General features: G+C 47.4%; 2 protein-coding genes across 3 annotated transcripts in view; one reads left to right on the top strand and one right to left on the bottom strand.

Annotated features, from left to right (window-relative positions):
• Window positions 1–19,600, top strand: part of LOC132398709 (potassium voltage-gated channel subfamily H member 2-like) — a 197,862-nt gene that overhangs the window by 16,194 nt on the left and 162,068 nt on the right. The gene's annotated exons all lie outside the window — the stretch shown is intronic.
• Window positions 4,629–19,600, bottom strand: part of LOC132405393 (dynein regulatory complex protein 11-like) — a 62,749-nt gene continuing 47,777 nt past the window's right edge. The window contains exons 12-20 of the mRNA XM_059990189.1: window positions 19,247–19,342; window positions 18,766–18,818; window positions 15,677–15,759; window positions 14,942–15,049; window positions 10,097–10,296; window positions 9,238–9,324; window positions 6,331–6,508; window positions 5,402–5,640; window positions 4,629–4,753 (exon numbers count right to left, since the gene is read on the bottom strand). Coding sequence (XP_059846172.1) covers window positions 4,646–4,753; window positions 5,402–5,640; window positions 6,331–6,508; window positions 9,238–9,324; window positions 10,097–10,296; window positions 14,942–15,049; window positions 15,677–15,759; window positions 18,766–18,818; window positions 19,247–19,342 — 1,152 coding nt within the window. The 3' untranslated portion in view covers window positions 4,629–4,645. The remainder of the gene's footprint in view (window positions 4,754–5,401; window positions 5,641–6,330; window positions 6,509–9,237; window positions 9,325–10,096; window positions 10,297–14,941; window positions 15,050–15,676; window positions 15,760–18,765; window positions 18,819–19,246; window positions 19,343–19,600) is intronic.

Consider the following 19,600-nt stretch of genomic DNA (forward strand, 5'->3'; position numbering starts at 1 on the left):
TCCACCCTAATTTGTCTCAAGACAGCAAACACCTCCTCCTCTGTAATCTGTGTAGTGTCCATGACCTCACTGCTGCTTTGCATCACTTTGATTGACTCTGTGTCCATCGCCTGAGTAAATATGGATACAAACAATCCATTCAACATCTCCCCGATCTCTTTTGGCTCCATGCATAGATTATCATTCTGATCTTCCAGAGGACGAATTTTGTCCCTTGCAATCCTTTTGCTCTTAACATATCTGTAGAATCCCTTAGGATTCTCCTTTACCTTGTCTACTAGGGCAACCCTATGCCTTCTTTAGCCCTCCTGATTTCTTAAGTGTTCTCTTCCATTTCCAATACTCCATAAGCACCTCATTTATTCCTACCTGCCTATACCTGCTAAGCTGCTCCTTTTTTCTCTTAACTAGGGCTTCAATATCTATTGAAAACCAAGTTTCCCTACACTTGTTATCTGTATCTTTTATTCTGACAGGCACAGGTACAAGCTTTGTACTTTAAAAATTTCACTTCTGAAGGTCTCCAACTTACCAAGTGCAGCTTTGACAGAAAACAGCCTGCCCAAATCCACACTTGCCAGATCTTTCTGATACTATTAAAATTTGCCTTTCTCCAATTTACAATCTCAACCCGCAGGCGACATATTATTTTCCATATTTACTTTGAAACTAATGCATTTTGACCACTAGATGTTATCTAGATTACTGGACCAATGTTGAATCCAATTTGTTACTACATCCTCAACACCAAGTGACCAGCCTTCCATGCGGGACCTTGTCAGAGGAAGGCCTTGCTAAAGTCAACGTAGACAATGCCCACTGCCTTTCCTTCATCAACATTCCTGGTAACCTCCTTGAACAACTCTAAAGTTGGTCAGAAATGACCTACCATGCACAGAGCTGTGTTGACTATCCTTAATGTCTATCCAACTCTTATATCCTGTCCGTTAAAGTACCTTCCAATAATTTACCCACTACTCATGTCAGGCTCTGTGGCCTATAATCTGAAGTATTCTGAGAGCCTTTCTTGAACTGTGGAGCATGTGCTATCTTCCAGTCCTGTGGTTAAGGACACTTTAAATATATCTACCAGGGGCCCTGCAATTTCTGCGCTAGACTCACACAAGGTCCAAGGTGACACCCTGTGAAGCCCTGAAGATTTATTCATCTTAATTTGCCTCAAGACAGCAAGCACCTTCTCTTCTGTAATCTGGATATGGTCCATGAACTCATCCCTGTTTTGCCTCAGTTCTCTATACACTGTGTCCAACTCACGAGTAAATACAGATGCAAAAAATCCGTTTGAGATCTCTTTTGGTTCCATGCATAGATGACCATGCTGATCTTCAAGTGGATCAAGCTACCCTTTTGCTATTAATGTATCTATAAAAATCCTTCACCATGTCTGCCAGAGTAACTTGATGCCTTCTCTTAGTTCTCCTGATTTCCCTCTTGTGTGTGCCTCAAATGAAAAAGTTGCCCTCAGGTTTCTATTTAATCTCTTCCCTCTCACTTGAAACCTGTGCCCTTTAGTCCTTGATTCCACAATGTTGAGGAAAAGGCTGTGCATGTCCACTGTATCTATGCCCCTCAAGATTTTATAATCCTCTGTATTATCACGCCTCAGTCAAATGAAAAAAAGTCCCAACCTGTTCAGATTCTCTCCATAACTCAGTTCCTCGAGTCCCCACAACATAAATCTCCTCTGCGCTCTTTCCAGCTTAAAGGCATCTTTCCAATAGCAGGGCGATCAAAATGGAACACAATATTTCAAGTCCGTCCTCACCAACTATAACATAAATCATTGTACAACTGCAACGTAACATCACAACTCCTGATTCAATGCTTTCTTCACCATCCTAATTATATGCAACACCACTTTCAGGGATCCATGTACTTCAAAGTCTTTCTACCAGGGCACTGCCATTAACTCGTACCCTGGTTTGTCTTTCCAAAATATAACACATCACCCTTACCTGAATTAAACTTTGCATCCAAAACATTAAGATGCATGGGATCTATGGTGACTTGGCTGTTTGGATTCAGAAATGGCTTGCTCATAGAATATAGAAGGTAGTAGCTAATGGGATTTACTCCAGCTGGAGATCTGTGACAAGTGATCTGTACTGGAACCTCTCCTGTATGTGATATATGGCCTGGATGAAAATGTGGGTGGGTGAGTTAGTAAATTCACAGATGATACAAAGACTAGTGATGTTGTGGATGGCGCAGAAGGAAATTAAAGGAACAGTAGGATGTAGATCAGTTTGCAATTATGGGTGGAGAAATAGCAGATGGAGATTAACCCGGCCAAATGTAAAGTATTGCCCTTTGGAAGATCAAATGCAAAGAGTCCATTTACTATACAGTTTAGTCCAGATAAATGTGAGGTGTTACATTTTGGGAGATCAAATATAAGGGAAAGTATATAGTTTACAGAATACAATACAACCTTTTAAGTATACAGTATGACCTTTAACAACATTAATATACAGAGGGATTTTGGGGGTCCAAGTCCATAGACCCTAAAAGTGGTAAAGAGGGCATACAGTGTTGGTCAGAGCACCATGTGTAAATCAGGAAGTTATTGCAGCTGCATAAAACTTTGGGTTCAGTCACACATGGAGCGTTATCTGCAGCTCTGGTCATCCCATTACAGGGAGGATATGGAGAATGTGGAGAGGGTACAAAGTGGTTTACTAGGATAGAACATAAAACAATACAGCACTGGACAGGCCATTCAGCCCATGATTTTGTACTGATCTTGATGGCAAATGTTATTCTCCTCCTGTGTGTCATCCATTCCCTTAATAATTTATTGTCTATCTAAAAGCGGCTTAAATTCCAGCAAACTGCCTGCTTCTATTGCTACTTCGGTAATCAATTCCAGACACCTACCATTTTGTGTAAAAAACCATGCCCCTCACCTCCCCTTTAAACTTCCTAACTTGAACCTTAAAAGCATATCCTTTGGTGTTTGACATTTCTACCCTTAGAAAAAGACTGCCTGCTCTATTTGTGCCTTTCCTATAAACTCTATCAGGCCTTCCTTCACCCTCTGACACTTGAGGGAGAGCAACTCAAGTTTGTTCAACTATTTGCAGTTCATACCCTCTAATCCAGGCAGCGTCCTGGGAAACCTCTTTAACACCCTCTCCACATCTTTTCTACAATGGGGCAACCAAAATTGTATACAATACCCCCAGTGCAGACTGACAAACTGCAGCATTTCATTTATACTCAGCACCTTCACCAATGAAGGTAAGCCTGCTGTATGCCTCTTTAACTCCATACCCACTTCTAGTGAACTATGGACCCCAAGACTTCTCTGTACTTCAATGCTATTAAGGCATCTATATTAATTCTATACTTTCTCCTTTCATTTGGCATCCCAAAATACAACATCTCATATTTGCCCAGATTAAACTCCATCTGCAGGATATTGCCTGGGTTGGAGGGGTTGGACAAACTTGGGGGGTTGTTTTCTCTGGATGTTTGAGGGGAGATCTGATAGAGGTTTATAAGATTATGAAAGGCACAGACAGGATAGATAGTCTTGAGCTTTTTTTTCTCAGGGTAGGAATGTCAGACACAAGACATTTAAGGAGAAAGGAGGTAGGGAAAGTTTAAAGGAGATATGTGGGCCCAGTTTTTATTTAATGGTGGGTGCCTGGGATAGGTTGCCAGAGGCGGAGGTGTGCAAACATTTGACAGACCTGATGAAGGGTCTCAGCCCAAAATGTTAACTCTTTATATCTCTCCATAGATGCTGCTGTGTGTTGCTTTATACTTCCGACATCTTCAGAATCTCTTGTGTTTTATGATTCTCCTGCTCCTGTTTCCATTCCACAAAGAATGTGGATATGAAGGCAAGGGGTGTAATCAATAAAATTGCAGATTACACAGACTTTGATGGTGTTAACAGTGAATTGGATGAACATAGGTACAGGATTATCTTGGTCAATTGGTAATCTGGGCAGAGCAAATTGTTATTGATTGATCCATTGGTAATCTGGGAAGAGTAGATTATTATTGATCCATAGGTAATACAGGTAGAGCAGATTATTATTGATCCATTGGTGATCTGGACAGAGCAGATTGTTATTGATCCTTTGGCAATTTGCAAAGAACATATTACTACTGATTCATTGGTAATCTGAGCAGAGCTGTTATAGTACTCAAAGTACACGTGGTCAGCATACAACAGGAAGGATATGGTTGAGGGTAGAGAAGCATGGTCTGTTTTCCTTGGAGCAGAGGAGGCTGAGGGGGAATCTGACTAAGGTGTAAAAAATCATAAGGAGCATAGATAGAGTAGAAATTGGGAAACTGTTCCCATGGCAGAGGTTTCTAAAACCAGAGGACATCAGTTTAGGGTTGGGGTAAGAGCTTTCTCCCCCAAGGGGGTGGGACCTGGACCACATTCCCTGAGGTGGTGAAGGGGTGGGGAGGCAGGGACTCCCACAGTGTTTGAGACCACACTGGAATCAGCAGGAAGGACTGGGGTTTCCAATGGTCAGCATGATCATGATGGGCTGAAGGGCCTGTTGCTGTGCTTCGTCACTTAGTAACTCTGTAAAATCAATCTCTTTATTTCAGAATCTGTGTTATCCCAGGGCAGTGGGGACACTGGCTCCAAGGTCCCTCATCTCCTCTTCTTCTCCTCCTTCTCTGCTGCCTCCTGCTCAGATCTCTGCTTCTCCCGACGGATCTTCAGAATTGCCTTCATCAGGGGGGTCTTAGCAAACCAGTTCTAGGGGAGCAGGGACACAGCATTAGTGATGGAGAGCATGGTGGGGAGAGGGAGAGAGAGTGAGGGAACGGGGATGAGAGCAAGAGAAGGGATGAGAGCGAGAGAGGGGATGAGAGAGAGGGGGGAGGTTGAAGGTAAGGGGATGAGAGTGAGGGAGGGGGATGAGACAGAGGGGGAGAGTGAGGGAAAGAGGGGATGAAAGAGCAAAAGAGAGAGGGAATGAGAGGGAGGGGATCAGAGAGAGATAGATAGAGATAGAGAGAGAGGGGCGATAGGAGAGAGAAATAATATCTTTCCAGAACTCTTCTTCCTCCTGCATTAGTCCCACCATCTCTCCAACATCTCTATCACTCACCTATTTCTCCATCTCCTTTGTATTTCTCTCCAATCACCCTGCTTCCTCCTCTCCTTCCATCTGACTATTTCTCCTCCCACTCACCCTCTTACCACCTCCCTCCTCTCTATCTCCCTCCTCCCTCTCTCCCTCCCTCCCGCTCTCTCTCTCCTCCCTCTTTTTCTCCCACCTACTCTCACTCCATCCCCCTTGCACCTAATCCCTCCCTGTCCTCCACCACCCTCCTTTCTCCCCTCTGCTCTATACCCGTCCCCCATCCACCACTTCCCTTACATTCCACGCCCCCTCCATACCCTGAAGGCTTCTTCCTCGTCTACGTAGATAGGAGTGATGCTGCTGAGGGTGCGGATGAAGCTGTACGCAGTCAGGGGTGTGGGTGTGTGTGGCCACAGTCGTTGCTCATTCAGCACGGTCTGCACTGCCTGGACCAACTGTCCTGGGGTGTAACCGTCGGAAATCCGGGCCAGTGAGCCGAGCTCCAGGGAGCTGCTCACTGCCACTCCCTGCTGTTCCACCAGCTTCTTCCAGATCACTGCCATGGGGGGTGAGGGTGGGGAAGGGGAAGCGGCAGACAGTCAGAGCATAGTTCTCTCACAGAGCACGGCTTCCCAGATGTTCACACCTGAAAAACCCCTCCCCACATTCTTCAGATCTCCCATTCCCTCCCTCCCCTGTCAGAGCAAGTCCCCCTCCCTCGCTACAGACCCCACCCTACATGTGCATCGCCACCCATGGACCCTGCTCTCCCAACAGACACCGCCCCTGCCCAGTCAGATCACGTTGCCACAGACACCATATAAAGCCCATCCTCACAGACCACTGTCGGAGCATGTTTCTGCCCCTGCCTAGCCCAGCACCCAGCGCCACCCAGGGCACGCTGTAGGATCCTGGTCCGCCCACATCAGCCAGCCGGGTGACAGCAACCAACCATGGTGTCTATAACACCCACTTCCCAGACTTAGGGTGGGAGGTGGTGAGGAGCTCTGTTTTGTAATGGGGGCGGGGGGTCATAGGGAGGGTGGAAGGAGTGAGGAGGAGGACCCCACATTGTCCCACCCCACAGCACACCCCATCCCCTCACCCTCCTACTCATTCCCCCTTCCCCACCCCACCCCTCCTCTAATCCCGTTCCTCTCCCCTAATTCCTCATCTCGCCAACTCTTTCCTATCCCACGCCTTCCCCTGGCCTTCCCCCTTCCAGCCTCCCGTGGGGGGCACTCACGGATCCGGGACGAGTAGTCCGGGCGGGGTATGGGGATGATGTGCTCGTACACCCGGAAGAAGGGCCGGGGATCAGCGTCGAAGGGTCGCGATGTGGTCCCGATCAGAAGCAGTCTGTCCACTGTCCCGATCCGTTTCAGCAGCTTTGGCAGCTCCTTCCGCAGGCGCTTTGGCTCCAGCTGTTCCCCAGAGGTGGGGGTCACTGTGGGCTCTGACAGGCTCCCACCCACTGCCAATACTCCCCCCTCCAGCACCAGCCACTTACAGATACCACCCCACACCCTGTACCCTCCCTGTTAACCAACCCTTATACACACCAACCCCACCACCTCCCATACATAGGGACACTACCTCAGACACCACTCACCCAGGTTTAATATCACTGGCATATGTTCTACCACACTCACACCCACCACCTTCCGCTCCTAGTGACACTTCACCATACACTCTCCCTTTGTCACCAGCCTTCCACCCTGTTAATCCTCTTACCCTTCTCTGACTACCTTCTGCACCTTCCCTCCAGCACTCTGACCTGCCCTGTGGCAAGTTCCATTCGTCCGTCCTGCGTGTGGGAAGTCTCTCCCCACCCCTCAGCCTTTGCCCCAGGAATCTCCTGCCTTCTTCTGCCTCAGAGTAAAAACCCCTATCCCCAGAACTATTCAGGGACCCACCCTTCACAGTGTCAGTGGGGCTGAACATGGGTCATTTGTCCTACCCACTCAACCTGTCTCTGTCCACTCATTGCCCCCTCCAATTACTGTAATGCTCACCTATTGCACGTTTCTGACTAGCCACCCTGTTACAGGAAGTGTGTTGAGCTTTGGAGAAGCTGCCTGGATTAGGGAGCATGAGCTATAAGGAGAGGTTGGAGAAATTTGGGCTGTTTACTCTAGAGCAGCATTAGGCAGAGGGGAGGCTTGATAGAGGTTTATAAAATTATGAGAGGCAGGGATACAGAAGACTACCAGTGTCTTTTACCTAGGGTTGAAATACTAGAGGGCCTCTGTTTGAGGTGAGAGATGTGTGGGGTAAGTTTTTGGAATTCTCTGCCAGGAGTCATGGTGGGGGCAGATATGACAGAGGTGTTTAGGAGGCTGTTATATAGGCAGGAATGTGCAGGAATGGACGGATGTGGACATTGTGTGCGTGGAATGGATTAGTTTAGATGGGCATTTCTTACTAAATCAGTTACTACCTTTGTTAGGGCCTATTCTTGTGGTGTACTGTTCCATGTTTAATGTTTTCAGAATGTCCACACACCTGAACAACAGTCTCACAGTTGGCTCTTCTCCCTACACTGTAATCACCCTACCACCACACTGTCACCGTTGAACTCTGTTTTGTATATTGGGATCCAGGCTGCCCGAGCCTGCAGATTTATCCACTGTGTGAGCTGGATGTTCCCTGCACTCGCTGCCTCTTGGTCCTCATCTCCTCCATGGTTTCCACCCCTACTGATGCTCTGCCAGCTCCTTCCACCTATGTGACCATAGCCATAGGAGCTGTTGGAGTGTCCCTGTTCCCCGGTCAGTCCCACCTGCTGCTGTCCAATGACATGCAGTCACTGTTTTGTGTCATCCTTCCCAGCTCCTCTCTGTATCGAATTTGGCCAGATGTGCTTCCTACAGTCTCCGATCACTCCCACATCATTCTCTGTCCCAACTCGCCAGCCCATCCCCAGTGAGAATGTTCCCAGCCCAATTGTGAGAATCTCCTGCAAGTTCCTCTGTCACCTCAGCCTCTCTCAGTGATGCAAGTCCCTCTCTGGTTCAGTACTGGTGCCGAATGGAGAGAGAGAATGAGAATGTACGGGATGGTGGAGAGATGTGAGTGAGGGCTGTGGTGGGGGATTGGTGAAGAACAGGGACAGGGGTGGGAGGGTGCAGGTGGGGATGTTGCCTCCCATAGGTACAAGATGAAGAGGTACCCTCCTACAGGGCCTGAGGTGAGGGTGGGGAGAAGTGCCCTCCATTTGTGACTGGATGTTGGGGTTGTAGAGAAGGTAGGGTGGGGGGGGGGTTCCCTTCTAAAGGGACAGGGGGTGGCATGGGAGACCACTCCCCAGGAACATAGTGGTGGGATTGTGAAGAGGTCCCTTTCCACAGCAATGGGTGATCATGTGGTCTTGGTATGACCGGGAATGATGGAGCAGGAGGAGGCCATTCAGCTCTGCTTCTAACTGGTCTTTACCCCCCCCCCCCCACCCCCAGCACTGGTTTTCCTGCTCTCAGCCACCCCCCAGCACCCTGCCCAGCCTCTGCAGTTCCTCCATCTGAATCCACAGTTTGAGAGGTGCAGCGATGGACCCCTCTGCCCTCCCGGGTCTGGTTATATGTGTGTGGAGGAAAATGTTGTGTTTCCACTGTCACCCATCCCAGGAACCACACTTCCCGACTCATTCCCAGGACACCTGGACCCCTGACCTGGCAGTGGCTGATGGGGATGCTGGACAGCTACAAGGGGTTAGGTCAGTGGTCTGAAGGTAACAAGGGAGAGGGAGAGTGGGAGGGAAAGGGATGGAGGGGAGGAGGAAGAGGAAAAGTAGAAAGGGTGAAGTGGGAGGGAAAGAGGAGGGGTGGTTAAAGGCAGGGTAGGAATGGTGGGTGAGGGAGGAGGTGAGTGACAAATGGAGGGGAGGAGAGGGTAGGTGGGGATGGAGAGGAGTGAGGGATGTAGTGAGATGGTGGGGAGTAGTGGCAGGGAGAGGGGAGTAATGAGAGTGTGGAGAGAGAGAAAGAGGGTGAGGGAGGGTGAGTGGGAGTGGTGGAAGAGAGAGGGGGTTTGGGTGGGGAGGAGGGGAAGGAGGGACAGACGGAGGAAGGAGAGGAGGAGAGAGAGAAGGTGGGGAGGAGCAGAAGGATGGACAGAGAGGGAGAAAAGGAGGCTGCTATGGGCCTGTTGGACTTACCGCCCTCGCCTCTTTGCTCACTTTCTTGAGGAACGTTTTCTCTGCATCATCAATCCACAGGACTGAAGGTTGCAGCAGCTTCGCCACCTGCTGGGGCCAGAGCACAGTAGCTGGTCATTCAGCCTGTTATAGATATGCTATCCCAGTCAGCGCATGCGCACACACACACACCTGGCACCGGGTCAGCCCCTTACCCCCACCATTTAAAGTGGCCCAGGGACCCTCTCCCTCAGCCCCATTTCCCTACACAGACAACAATCCTGGCTCCTCCAGTTTATCCCCACAGGAGTGTCTGCACTCTCAGTGAAGTCCTGGTGAATCCCTGTCCCCTCTGTGAATTCATGTCCCCTTTCTGATATGGCCCCATAAGTGAATCTCTGTCGCTCATGTGAATCTATGTTCCTTCTCCGGTACAATCCCACTTCTCCTGTGGGGCAGTGACTGACGCTGAGTTTTCTTTTGGAACTGCACACATTCCTATCCTGTCCTGTTACCCTCTGGTCAGATCCATTTCCCCTCAGGTTGTGGTTGTCTCTGTCCCTCCAAGCTCTGGAAGTTTTCCTGGCCCAGTCTGATACTTCACAGGGAATGTTCTCAGCTGGAAGTGGAGGAGCTATCAGGCTGAGTGGCCCACCCATTCTGTTTTATCAACATTAAATGTGACAGCACACCAACCTCTCCCCACCACCTTCCTTACCCTCACTATCTTACGTCCTTTTCACCAGGTTCTACCTTCCCTTCTGCTCTGCTCCCACCTTTTCTCCTCCCCTTCCTCCCTCTCCACCCCTACCTCCCACCACCTCTTCCACTCCCTTTCCCACACTTTCCTTCCCCCTTCACTGGGGTGAGCCCCTCCCACCTTGAGGACCATATGAAGCATCATCTGCAGCCCTGCTTTGCCGGGGTATTTGCCAGCGATGTTCTTAGCGGAGAGGTCAAACAGGTTGGCACCGGTTTCAGTGCAGATGCAGTGCACCAGCATCTTCTTGCCCACCCCTGGTGGTCCGGCCAGGAGAATGGAGCGCACCAGGGGAGCCTTCTCGTGGAGTGTCTGTGAACCTGTATAACAGAGCAAAAGAGAGAATTGTCATAGAGTAGTGTCCTGTCTGTTCACCTGTCATCCTGATACAGACAGCTCAACTGTAACACTGATTCAGATACAGTCCCTTCAGCTGTAACTCCATTACAGACCCACTCAATTCACCTGTAATCTTTATAGAGACCCAGTCAATCTCTTGTAATTCTGATGCAGACCCAGTCCTTTCACCTGTAAACCTGTTACAGAACCAGTCTGTTCACCTGTATCCTGATACAGATCCAGTCACTTCATCTATAATCCTGATACAGACTCAGTCAGTTCACTTATAATCCTGATACAGACCAAGTTAGTTCACTTGTAAACCTCGTACAGAGCCAGCCCCTTCACCTGTAATTCTGATGCAGACTCAGTCAATTCACCTGTAATACTGATACAGACCTAGTCGTTTCACCTGTAGTCCTCATACAGACCTAGTCTTTTCATCTGTATTCCTGATACAGATCCAGTCAGTTCACCTGTATTCCTGATACAGACCGTTAGTTCACTTGTAAACCTCGTACAGAGCCAGCCCTTCACCTGTAATCCTGATACAGACCTAGTCTTTTCACCTGTAGTCCTGATACAGATCCAGTCAGTTCACCTATAATCCTGATACAGACCCAGTTAGATCACTTGTAATTCTGATGCAGACCCAGTCTCTTCATCTGTAATCCTGTTACAGATCCAGTTCCGTCACCTGTAATCCTGATGCAGACCCAGTCTCTTCACCTGTAATACTGTTACAGACCCAGTCAGTTCACCTGTAATCCTGGTGCAGACACAGTTAGTTTACTTGTAATCCTGATACAGACCCAGTCCCTTCACCCACAGTCCTGATACAGACCCATTTCCTTTACCTGTAATACTGAGACAGTTCCTGTCTTTCCCCTGTAATCCTGATACAGACCCAGTTCCTTCACCTATAATCCTGATACAGACCCAGTCCCTTCACTTGTAATCCTGATACAGACCCAGTCCCTTTACCTATAATCCTGATACAGACCCAGTTCCTTCACCTATAGTCCTGATACAGACCCAGTTCCTTCACCTGTGATCCTGATACAGACCCAGTCAGTTCACCTGTCACCCTGATGCAGACTATTCCTTTCATGTTGATGAAGGAAGGGCAGTGGATGTTGTCTATATGGATCAGTGGTGAGTCTGTTGTTTGTCAACCTTGTCAATGTGGATGATAATGTAAAATGGGTCAGCAAACTTGTGGATGAGATGTCGGGGAAGGAAGTGGGATCAGCTGGAAGAATAGGCTGAAAATTTTAATGCAAATAAGTGTAAGTTGTTGCATTTTGGGAGGACAAACCAAGGTAGGACTTACATTGACTGGTAAGGCACTGAGGAGTGTGGTGGGACAGAGGAATCTGGGAATACAGATACTGTACATTGGTTCCTTTTAAGTGGCATCACAGGTAGACAGAAACTGCACAAAGGGTTGTAAAAAGAGCACATTGACTTTCATAAATTAGAATATTGTGTACAGGAGTTGGGATGTTATGTTGAAGTTGTATGAAACATTGTGGAGGCCTAACTTAGAGTATTGTGTGCAATTCTGGTCACCTACCTACAGGAAAGATGCAAATACATTTGAAAGAATACAGAGAAATTTTTACAAGGATGTCACTGGGACCTGAGGACCCAAGTTACAGGGAAAGGTTGAATAGGTTATGACTTTATTCCCTGGAGCATAGGAGAATGAGAGGAGATTTGGTAGAGGTATACAAAATTATGAGGGGTATTGAAAGTGTAAGTGCAAACAGGCTTTTTCTCCTCACTGATTTTGGACAAGTCTAGAATGAGAGGTCATAGGTTAAGGTGAAATGTTTAAAAGCAATGCGAAGGGGATTTCTTTACTCAGAGGGTGGTGTGAGCCTGGTTTGAACTGCCAGTGGAAGTAGATGCAGGTTCAATTCCAACACCTAAGAGAAGTTTGGATAAGTACATGGATACGAGGAGTATGGAGGGATATGGTCCAGGTGGGGGGTAAATGGGACTAGCTGCGTAACAGTTTGGCAAGGAATAGATGGGGCATACTGCTCTATGACTATGACCTATAACCCTGATACAGGCTCAATCCCTTCACCTCTAGTCCTGATACAGACACAGTCTGTTCACCTGTAACCCTGATACAGACCAAATGGCTTTACATGTAACCCTGATACAGACCCAGTCCCTTCACCTTGATGAAGGAAGGACAGTGAATGATGTCTACATGGACTTTAGTAAGGCCTTTGACAGAGTTCCATGTGGGAGGCTGGTCATGAAGGTTCAGTTGCTTGGCATTCAGGATGAGATATTAAATTGGAATCAACGTTGGCTTTGTGGGGGCTAGCCAGAGAGTTGGGGATGATGGTTTACTCTCTGAATGGAGGCCTGTGACTAGTGGTATGCCATACTGATTGATTCTGTGTCTGTTCATCATCTGTATCAATGATTGGGATGATAATGTGGTCAAATGGATCAATACGTTTGCGGGTGACACCAAGAATAGGGGCATAGTGGGCAGCGAGGAAGGCTATCAAAACTTGAAGTTGGATCTGGACCAGCAGGAAAAATGGCAGATGGAATTTAATGCAGATAAGGTGTTGCATTTTGGTAGGACAAATTGGGGTAGGACTTACACAGTGAATAGTAGGGCACTGAGGTGTATGGTAGATCAGAGAGATCTGGGAACACAGTGATTTTACAGGTAGATAGGATCGTAAAGAGAGCATTGCTTTCATGAGCTTCCATTGCTTCCACATTAGCTTTCATAAATCAGAGTATTGAGTAGAGGATAAATACATGAGATTCTGCAAATGCTTGAAATCCAGAGCAACACACACAAAATGCTGGAGGAAATCCGTGTGTTAGACAGCATCTATAGAAAGGAATAAACAGTCATGTTTTGGCCCAAGACCCTTCATCAGGACTATTGAGTAGAGGAGCTGGGATGGTATGCTGAAGGTGTACAAGACATTGGTGAGGCCAAATTTGGATTGTTTGCAGTTTTAATCACCTATGTATAGTAAAGGTATCAATAAGACTGAAAGAGTGTAGAGAACATTTATAAGAACGTTGCTGGGAGTTATACAGAAAGGTTGAATAGATTAGTACGTTATTTCCCTGAAGTGTAGGAGAATGAAGGGAGATCTAATAAAGGTGTCATCATCATTATTACATGCAGTATCGTAGGTCATGGGTGATCATGGTCTTACCTATGACCATGATTGTTCTTGGCAAATTTCTCTACAGAGTTTGCCATTGTTCAAGTTCTGGGCAGTGTTTTTATAAGACAGGTGACCCAAGCCATTATTAATACTCTTCAGAGATTGTACACCTGGCATTAGCAGTGGCATAATGAGGAATTGTGATATGCACCAGCTGCTCAAACGACCAATCCACCACATGCTCCTATGCTTCATGTGACCCTGATTGGGGAGCTAAACAGGTGCTACACCTTGCCCAAGGGTGACCTGCAGCCTAGCAGAAGGGAAGAACACCTTACACCTCCTTTGGTAGAGACGTACGTCCACCAGCCACCCAGATAAAGATATAGAAAATGTAAATTGAAGCAGGCTTTTCCCACTGTTATTAGGCAACACTAGTAGAGGTCATAGGTGGGTGAATGGTGAAATAGTTAGGTGGGACCTGAGAGGGAACTCTTTAGTCAGAGGGTGATGTGGGTTTGAATGCAACATTTAAGAGAAGTTTAGATAAGAACATAGATGGGAGGGGTATGGTGGGATGTGGTCCAGGAGGGGGTCGATGGGATCAGGCAGAACAATACTCTGATATGGGCTCGATGGGCTGAAGAGCTTGTTTCTGTGCTGTAGTGCTCTATGATTCTATGACTTGCAAACTTGATACAGACCCAATCCCTTCACCTTCCCAGATACAGTCCGAAGATGTAACCCAGGTGCAGACCGAGAGGGAGGTAATTGAGGGTAGTGGGGACAGAAGACGGGGTGTGGGAGTGGGACGATGAGGTACTTCATCTAGTGGACTAGGATAGAGCAGCTGACTTGGTCTATCATCTCCAAAATCTCCCTTAACCTCATAGACCCACACCAACATCCCCCAGCACCATGTGCTGGAGAGGGAAGCCTGTGCCCAGATGATGTTACCGGGATTATCTGTGTTTATGGATATGGATTTGGACTATAGATTATGGACTTTTTTTCTGTTTTACAGTTTTTATATTCTGTGTTTTTGCCATTCTTTCTTGTTTCTTTGGTGCAGGAGAGGGGATTTTGGGGTCGATGTTCTTGTTGTGTTGTGCGGGGGGGGGGTGGAATTTGAAGGATGATGTTCTTTTTGCATTTTGTGCAAGGGAGAGGGTTTGGGGATTGATAATCATGTTGTCATCCTTTTATGTGCGGGCTGGGGATGGTGGGTTTGCTGTTTCTCTGAATTGACTTCCATGGTTTTTCTTGGTTTTGTGGCTATCTGGAGAAGAAAAATCTCAGAGTTGTATACTGCCTCCACACTTTGATAATAAATGAACCTTTGAAACTTTCTTTTCCTGAACCTTTGATCTTCCTCAGCCCTTCTATCGCCATCGTGTCACCCCACCCCTCACAAACTCACACTCCCTCCCCTCACCCCACAGCTGTCTGTGCTGTCCCCACTCACCCAGCGGCAAGATGGCGTACATGGTGATGATCTGCCGGATGTCGCAAAGCGAGGGCTGAGGCTCGATGTCAGCAGCCAACAAAGAACTGCCCAGGTAACCAAAGTCTCCTGTGGGAGGGAGGGAGTGCCTCAGTCAGAGGGGGCTATATAGGGAGGGAGGGTTTGAGGGAGTAGGTGGGGAATGTGGGGCTGGGGGATGGTGGGGGAGGAAGCAAGGGTTTGGGTTGATAGACAGTGTCATCCATCACGGTTTGGAGCAAATTGGTTTCTCATTGCCGGGATTTAGAGGTCAGGTGTCGACATTTACAAAATAGAGAAGATAATCCATTAATCATATGATGGAACAATCTGATTCACACTGGGAAAAATGGTTTAACTACATAATGCCTCATAGTCCTGATTTTATTCTCACAAATCAATGAATCTGTTGTAAAAAAAAGATCACTCCCTACTTGTACATAGTTCTTTCCTTTGCTTGTTTTTTCTTTCCACTCTTTTCTATGTGTATACCTCAGATAAATACTTTGTGGAGATTTGTGTTAAATATGATCATATGCTATATATGTACAATGTCTGAAATACATCTTATGGAAATGATGAGGAACTTCAATAAAAAAAAATTACATAGAGGTCAGGTGTCTGATAGTTTAGGTCAGGGGTCAGAGTGCAGATGAGGAAGTATCAGGTGAGGGGGTGGGGTCGGGGGTCACGCATCGATGCACCAGCTTCACTCACCCAGATAATTGGAGAGACGGACATGGGGTGCAGCTTTCATCAGTCCTTGCTTGATCAGCTCGTCACACAGTGAGGTCAGGGTCCTAAGGGACACACATAGCCCAGCATGAAACCCCAACAGCATAGCCCAACATGAAATCCCGACAGCATAGCCCAATGTGAAATCCCAACAGCATAGCCCAACGTGAAATCCTGACAGCTTAGCCCAATGTGAAATCCCGACAGTTTAGCCCAATGTGAAATCCCGACAGTTTAGCCCAATGTGAAATCCCGACAGTTTAGCCCAATGTGAGATCCCGACAGCTTAGCCCAACGTGAGATCCCGACAGCGTAGCCCAACGTGAAATCCCAACAGCATAGGCCGGCGTGAAATCCCGACAGCATAGCCCAACGTGAGATCCCGACAGCGTAGCCCAACGTGAGATCCCGACAGCGTAGCCCAACGTGAGATCCCGACAGCGTAGCCCAACGTGAGATCCCGACAGCATAGCCCAACGTGAGATCCCGACAGCATAGCCCAACGTGAGATCCCGACAGCGTAGCCCAACGTGAGATCCCGACAGCGTAGCCCAACGTGAGATCCCGACAGCGTAGCCCAATGTGAAACCCCGACAGCAAAGCCCAACGTGAAACCCCGACAGCATAGCCCAACGTGAAATCAAAAGCATTTTACATTATGGCCTAGAGAGGGTAACTAGGAAAAGAGTGAGATCTGTTTGGGAAAAGAGGAATGGAAAATCTTCTGAGGGACAGTATTATTCTGCACTTGGACAGGCTAGAATTAATCATAGATAGCAGGCATTTTAAAGTTCAATATAAATTTATTGTAAGTACATAATTTTCTTGTGGACATTCACAGTAAATAGAAAGAAACACGATAAAATCAATGAAAAACCACTGTGCAAAAGACAACAAACTGTCCTTAAATGTGAGTCCATAGGGTGTGGAATCAGCTCACTGCTGAGGTGATTGAAGTTATCCCCTCTTGTGGAACAGCCTGATAGTTGAGGAGTAATTTGTTAGAGGTGATTCTCTTGACCAATTTGATTGAATTTTCTTTCAAGAAGATGATGAAATCTGCAGTGTGAATATGGTCCAAATGGACTTTGTTAAGGCTTTTGATGTGAGACTGGTCTAGAAGGTCAGAGCTCAAGGGATCCAGGCCAAGTTGGCAAAATGGATCTTCAACTGGCTCATGACAGGAGGCAGAAGGCAGTGACGGAGAGTTGCTATTGAGATTGGAAGCCTGTGATTAGCAGTGTACAAGAGGAATCTGTGCTGGGACCCTTGCTTTTATTATGTACAATGATGATTTAGGTATGGATAAAGAGAGCTCAGATTGCTAGTTTTGCTGTTTTCACAAAAATTGGTGTTGCTGATAGGCAGGAAGGCGATCATGGGAAAGGGGATGATTTTAAGCTCCTGAGTATTGTAAACTCAGTCAGCTCAATCATGGTCACTAGCCTCCCCACCATGGAGGACATCTTCAAGAGGTGATGCTTCAAGAAGATGGTATCCCTCATTATGGACTCTCACTGTCCAAGACAAGCCTTCTTCTCATTACTATCATCAAGGAGGAGGTACAGGAGCCTGAAGACCCTACTCAACATTTTAGGAACAGCTTCTTTCCCCCCCAGCATCAGATTTCTAAGTGGTTAATGTACACCTCCTCATGGTTTTGCTCTGTCTTTCAACTATTTATTTTGTAATTTTTAATATACTTATTGTAACTTGTAATTTTTTTATGTATTGCACTGTACTGCTGCTGCAAACAGCAAACTTCACAACGTATGTCATTGATGATAAACCTGATTCCGATTCTGATCCATTGGTATGGAATGGGCGGATGGAATTTAATCCTGATACTCTTCTGGCTGACTAATGAGGATAGGACAAAGACCACGAATGGCAGGGCCTGAGAGAACACTGAGGAACAAGTCTAATGATCACTGAAGATTGCAGTGATGGTGGAGAAAGCAAACAGATTATTTGCTTTTGTTAACTGGGGCAATAGCAGAGAAGTTATGGTACAACTTTATAATTGGGGCCACGGCTGGAATATAGTCTGGTCACCACACTATAAGAAGAATGTGACTGCACTGGAGAGGGTGCAGACAGGATTCCTGGGTGGAGTGTTTCTTTTATGAAGATTATATAAATTTCATGCTCCTATCCCAAAGCCCCAACAACAGTCCCAAGCACAAGCTCCCAAATACTCAATATGAGGAAAATGAATGAGTTTGAATAGAGTATGGAGGGCCATGCCCACAGGCCGCAAATGAGCATTAGGACATGGGGTAGAGTGTGAACTGAGTTATTAGAGGGACATGGATTAGGATAGTACAGTGATCCTGGAGTATTGTAATGTGTACTAAATTGAACCGATCAGTAGTGTGGGGGGTGAAGTTCTGGGGTCAGTATTTGAGAGAACAGGTGATGATGTTCAAAGAATTAATTCATTGTTTACAAAGCAAGAAAACATAACAGGAAAAGAAGTATGGTGTATTTAAAAGGTGGTCATTAAAGACATTTTAAAATCAAAGGAAAAAGGTTCCTAATGTTTCCAAATTAGCCATAGACATAAAATTGAGAAAGCTACAAAATCTAGAACAGGAGGGTGGAGGAAACAATCAGAAATGGTTGTTAGAGGAGACAGTAGGGTAGAGCTAGAGTGTGAGAGGTTTATGAGGGTCCTTCACAGGTCAATGCTTAAGAAATTATAGAGGGAAAACAAAGTGTTGGGAGCTTCTCCTTCAGTTGGCATCACTGCAGTTCACTGGTCTGTGCTGATCTTCCCCACTAACACCCACCCCTCCCAGGTCCCCAGTCCCTCCTCCTCCCATCCCCTCCTCATTCACACTTCAACCCTCCCCTCTTCCTCACTCTCATTCATCCCTCCCCACTCCTACCTGTCCATCCCTTCCATCTCCCCACTACTCCCCTGTTCTCTCTCCTCACTCCCACCCTCCCTTTCCATGTGCAGGGTCTGAAGACAGACAAGGATCCTAGGGGATCCATTGGCAGAGACAGAGATACCATTTTCTGGGGGTCCACCTGGGATCCCAGGGCATCTATGGGTGTGCAGTTACCTGTGTGCCGTCAGGTCTTTGTCCTTCTTCTTTGCACCTTTATCTTTGCCTTTCTGGAGACAGGGAGAGAGTGAGAGAGGGGGAGAGGGGCAGGGAGGGAGAGGGGGAGGTGGGGAAGAGAGAGAGGGAGGGAGAGAGGGGATGAGAGAGAGAGAGAGTTCAGAGTCAGTGCACAGTGGTCAGGAGGACAGAGTGCACAGGGATCAGTGCAATGAGGGTTATGGGTCAGAGTGCATGGGGATCAGGGTCAGGTGATGCAAAAAGCTGGATTGCTGAATCTGAAGGTGCCTGGTGTTGTCGACCAGCCTCAGATGTCGGTCACACCCTACCCCCCACTCCGCAGTCCCCTACCCACTGATACTGGGGCTAGGGGGTGGGGTATCCTGGGTGTGGGGTAGATGGGGACCAGGGGGTGGGTGGGTGGGGTTCTGGATATAGATGTGGTGTCTGACTCCACCGTGACCACTGAACCCTGTCGTACCTTCTTTGTCTTGGGCTTCGCTTTGAGTGGTTCACTGAAATCTTGTTCAATCGCCATTCGTAAATTCCTCAGCTCCTCCCTCATCAGTTCATCCACCTGTCAGGGTTAGAGGTCACTGTCAGCAATGAATTCAGATCCCATGGGTGTTAGAGTCTGCAATACAGTTGGCCCCCAACTCCTCTCCCAAGGTCACCCTGTCTGAGCCCCACCTGCCTTCCCTATAGGCTAACCCTAAGCCTGATCCCTGACGCAATACCTGAACTTCAACCTCTGTGCCCAAACACTAACACTGACCCAACACTTGACTTTGACACTGACCCCAAACCTCAACCCCTGACTCCAACCAGTGCCCTG

This window comes from Hypanus sabinus, chromosome 1, assembly GCF_030144855.1.
Source record: "Hypanus sabinus isolate sHypSab1 chromosome 1, sHypSab1.hap1, whole genome shotgun sequence".
In the NCBI taxonomy this organism is placed as follows: domain Eukaryota; kingdom Metazoa; phylum Chordata; class Chondrichthyes; order Myliobatiformes; family Dasyatidae; genus Hypanus; species Hypanus sabinus.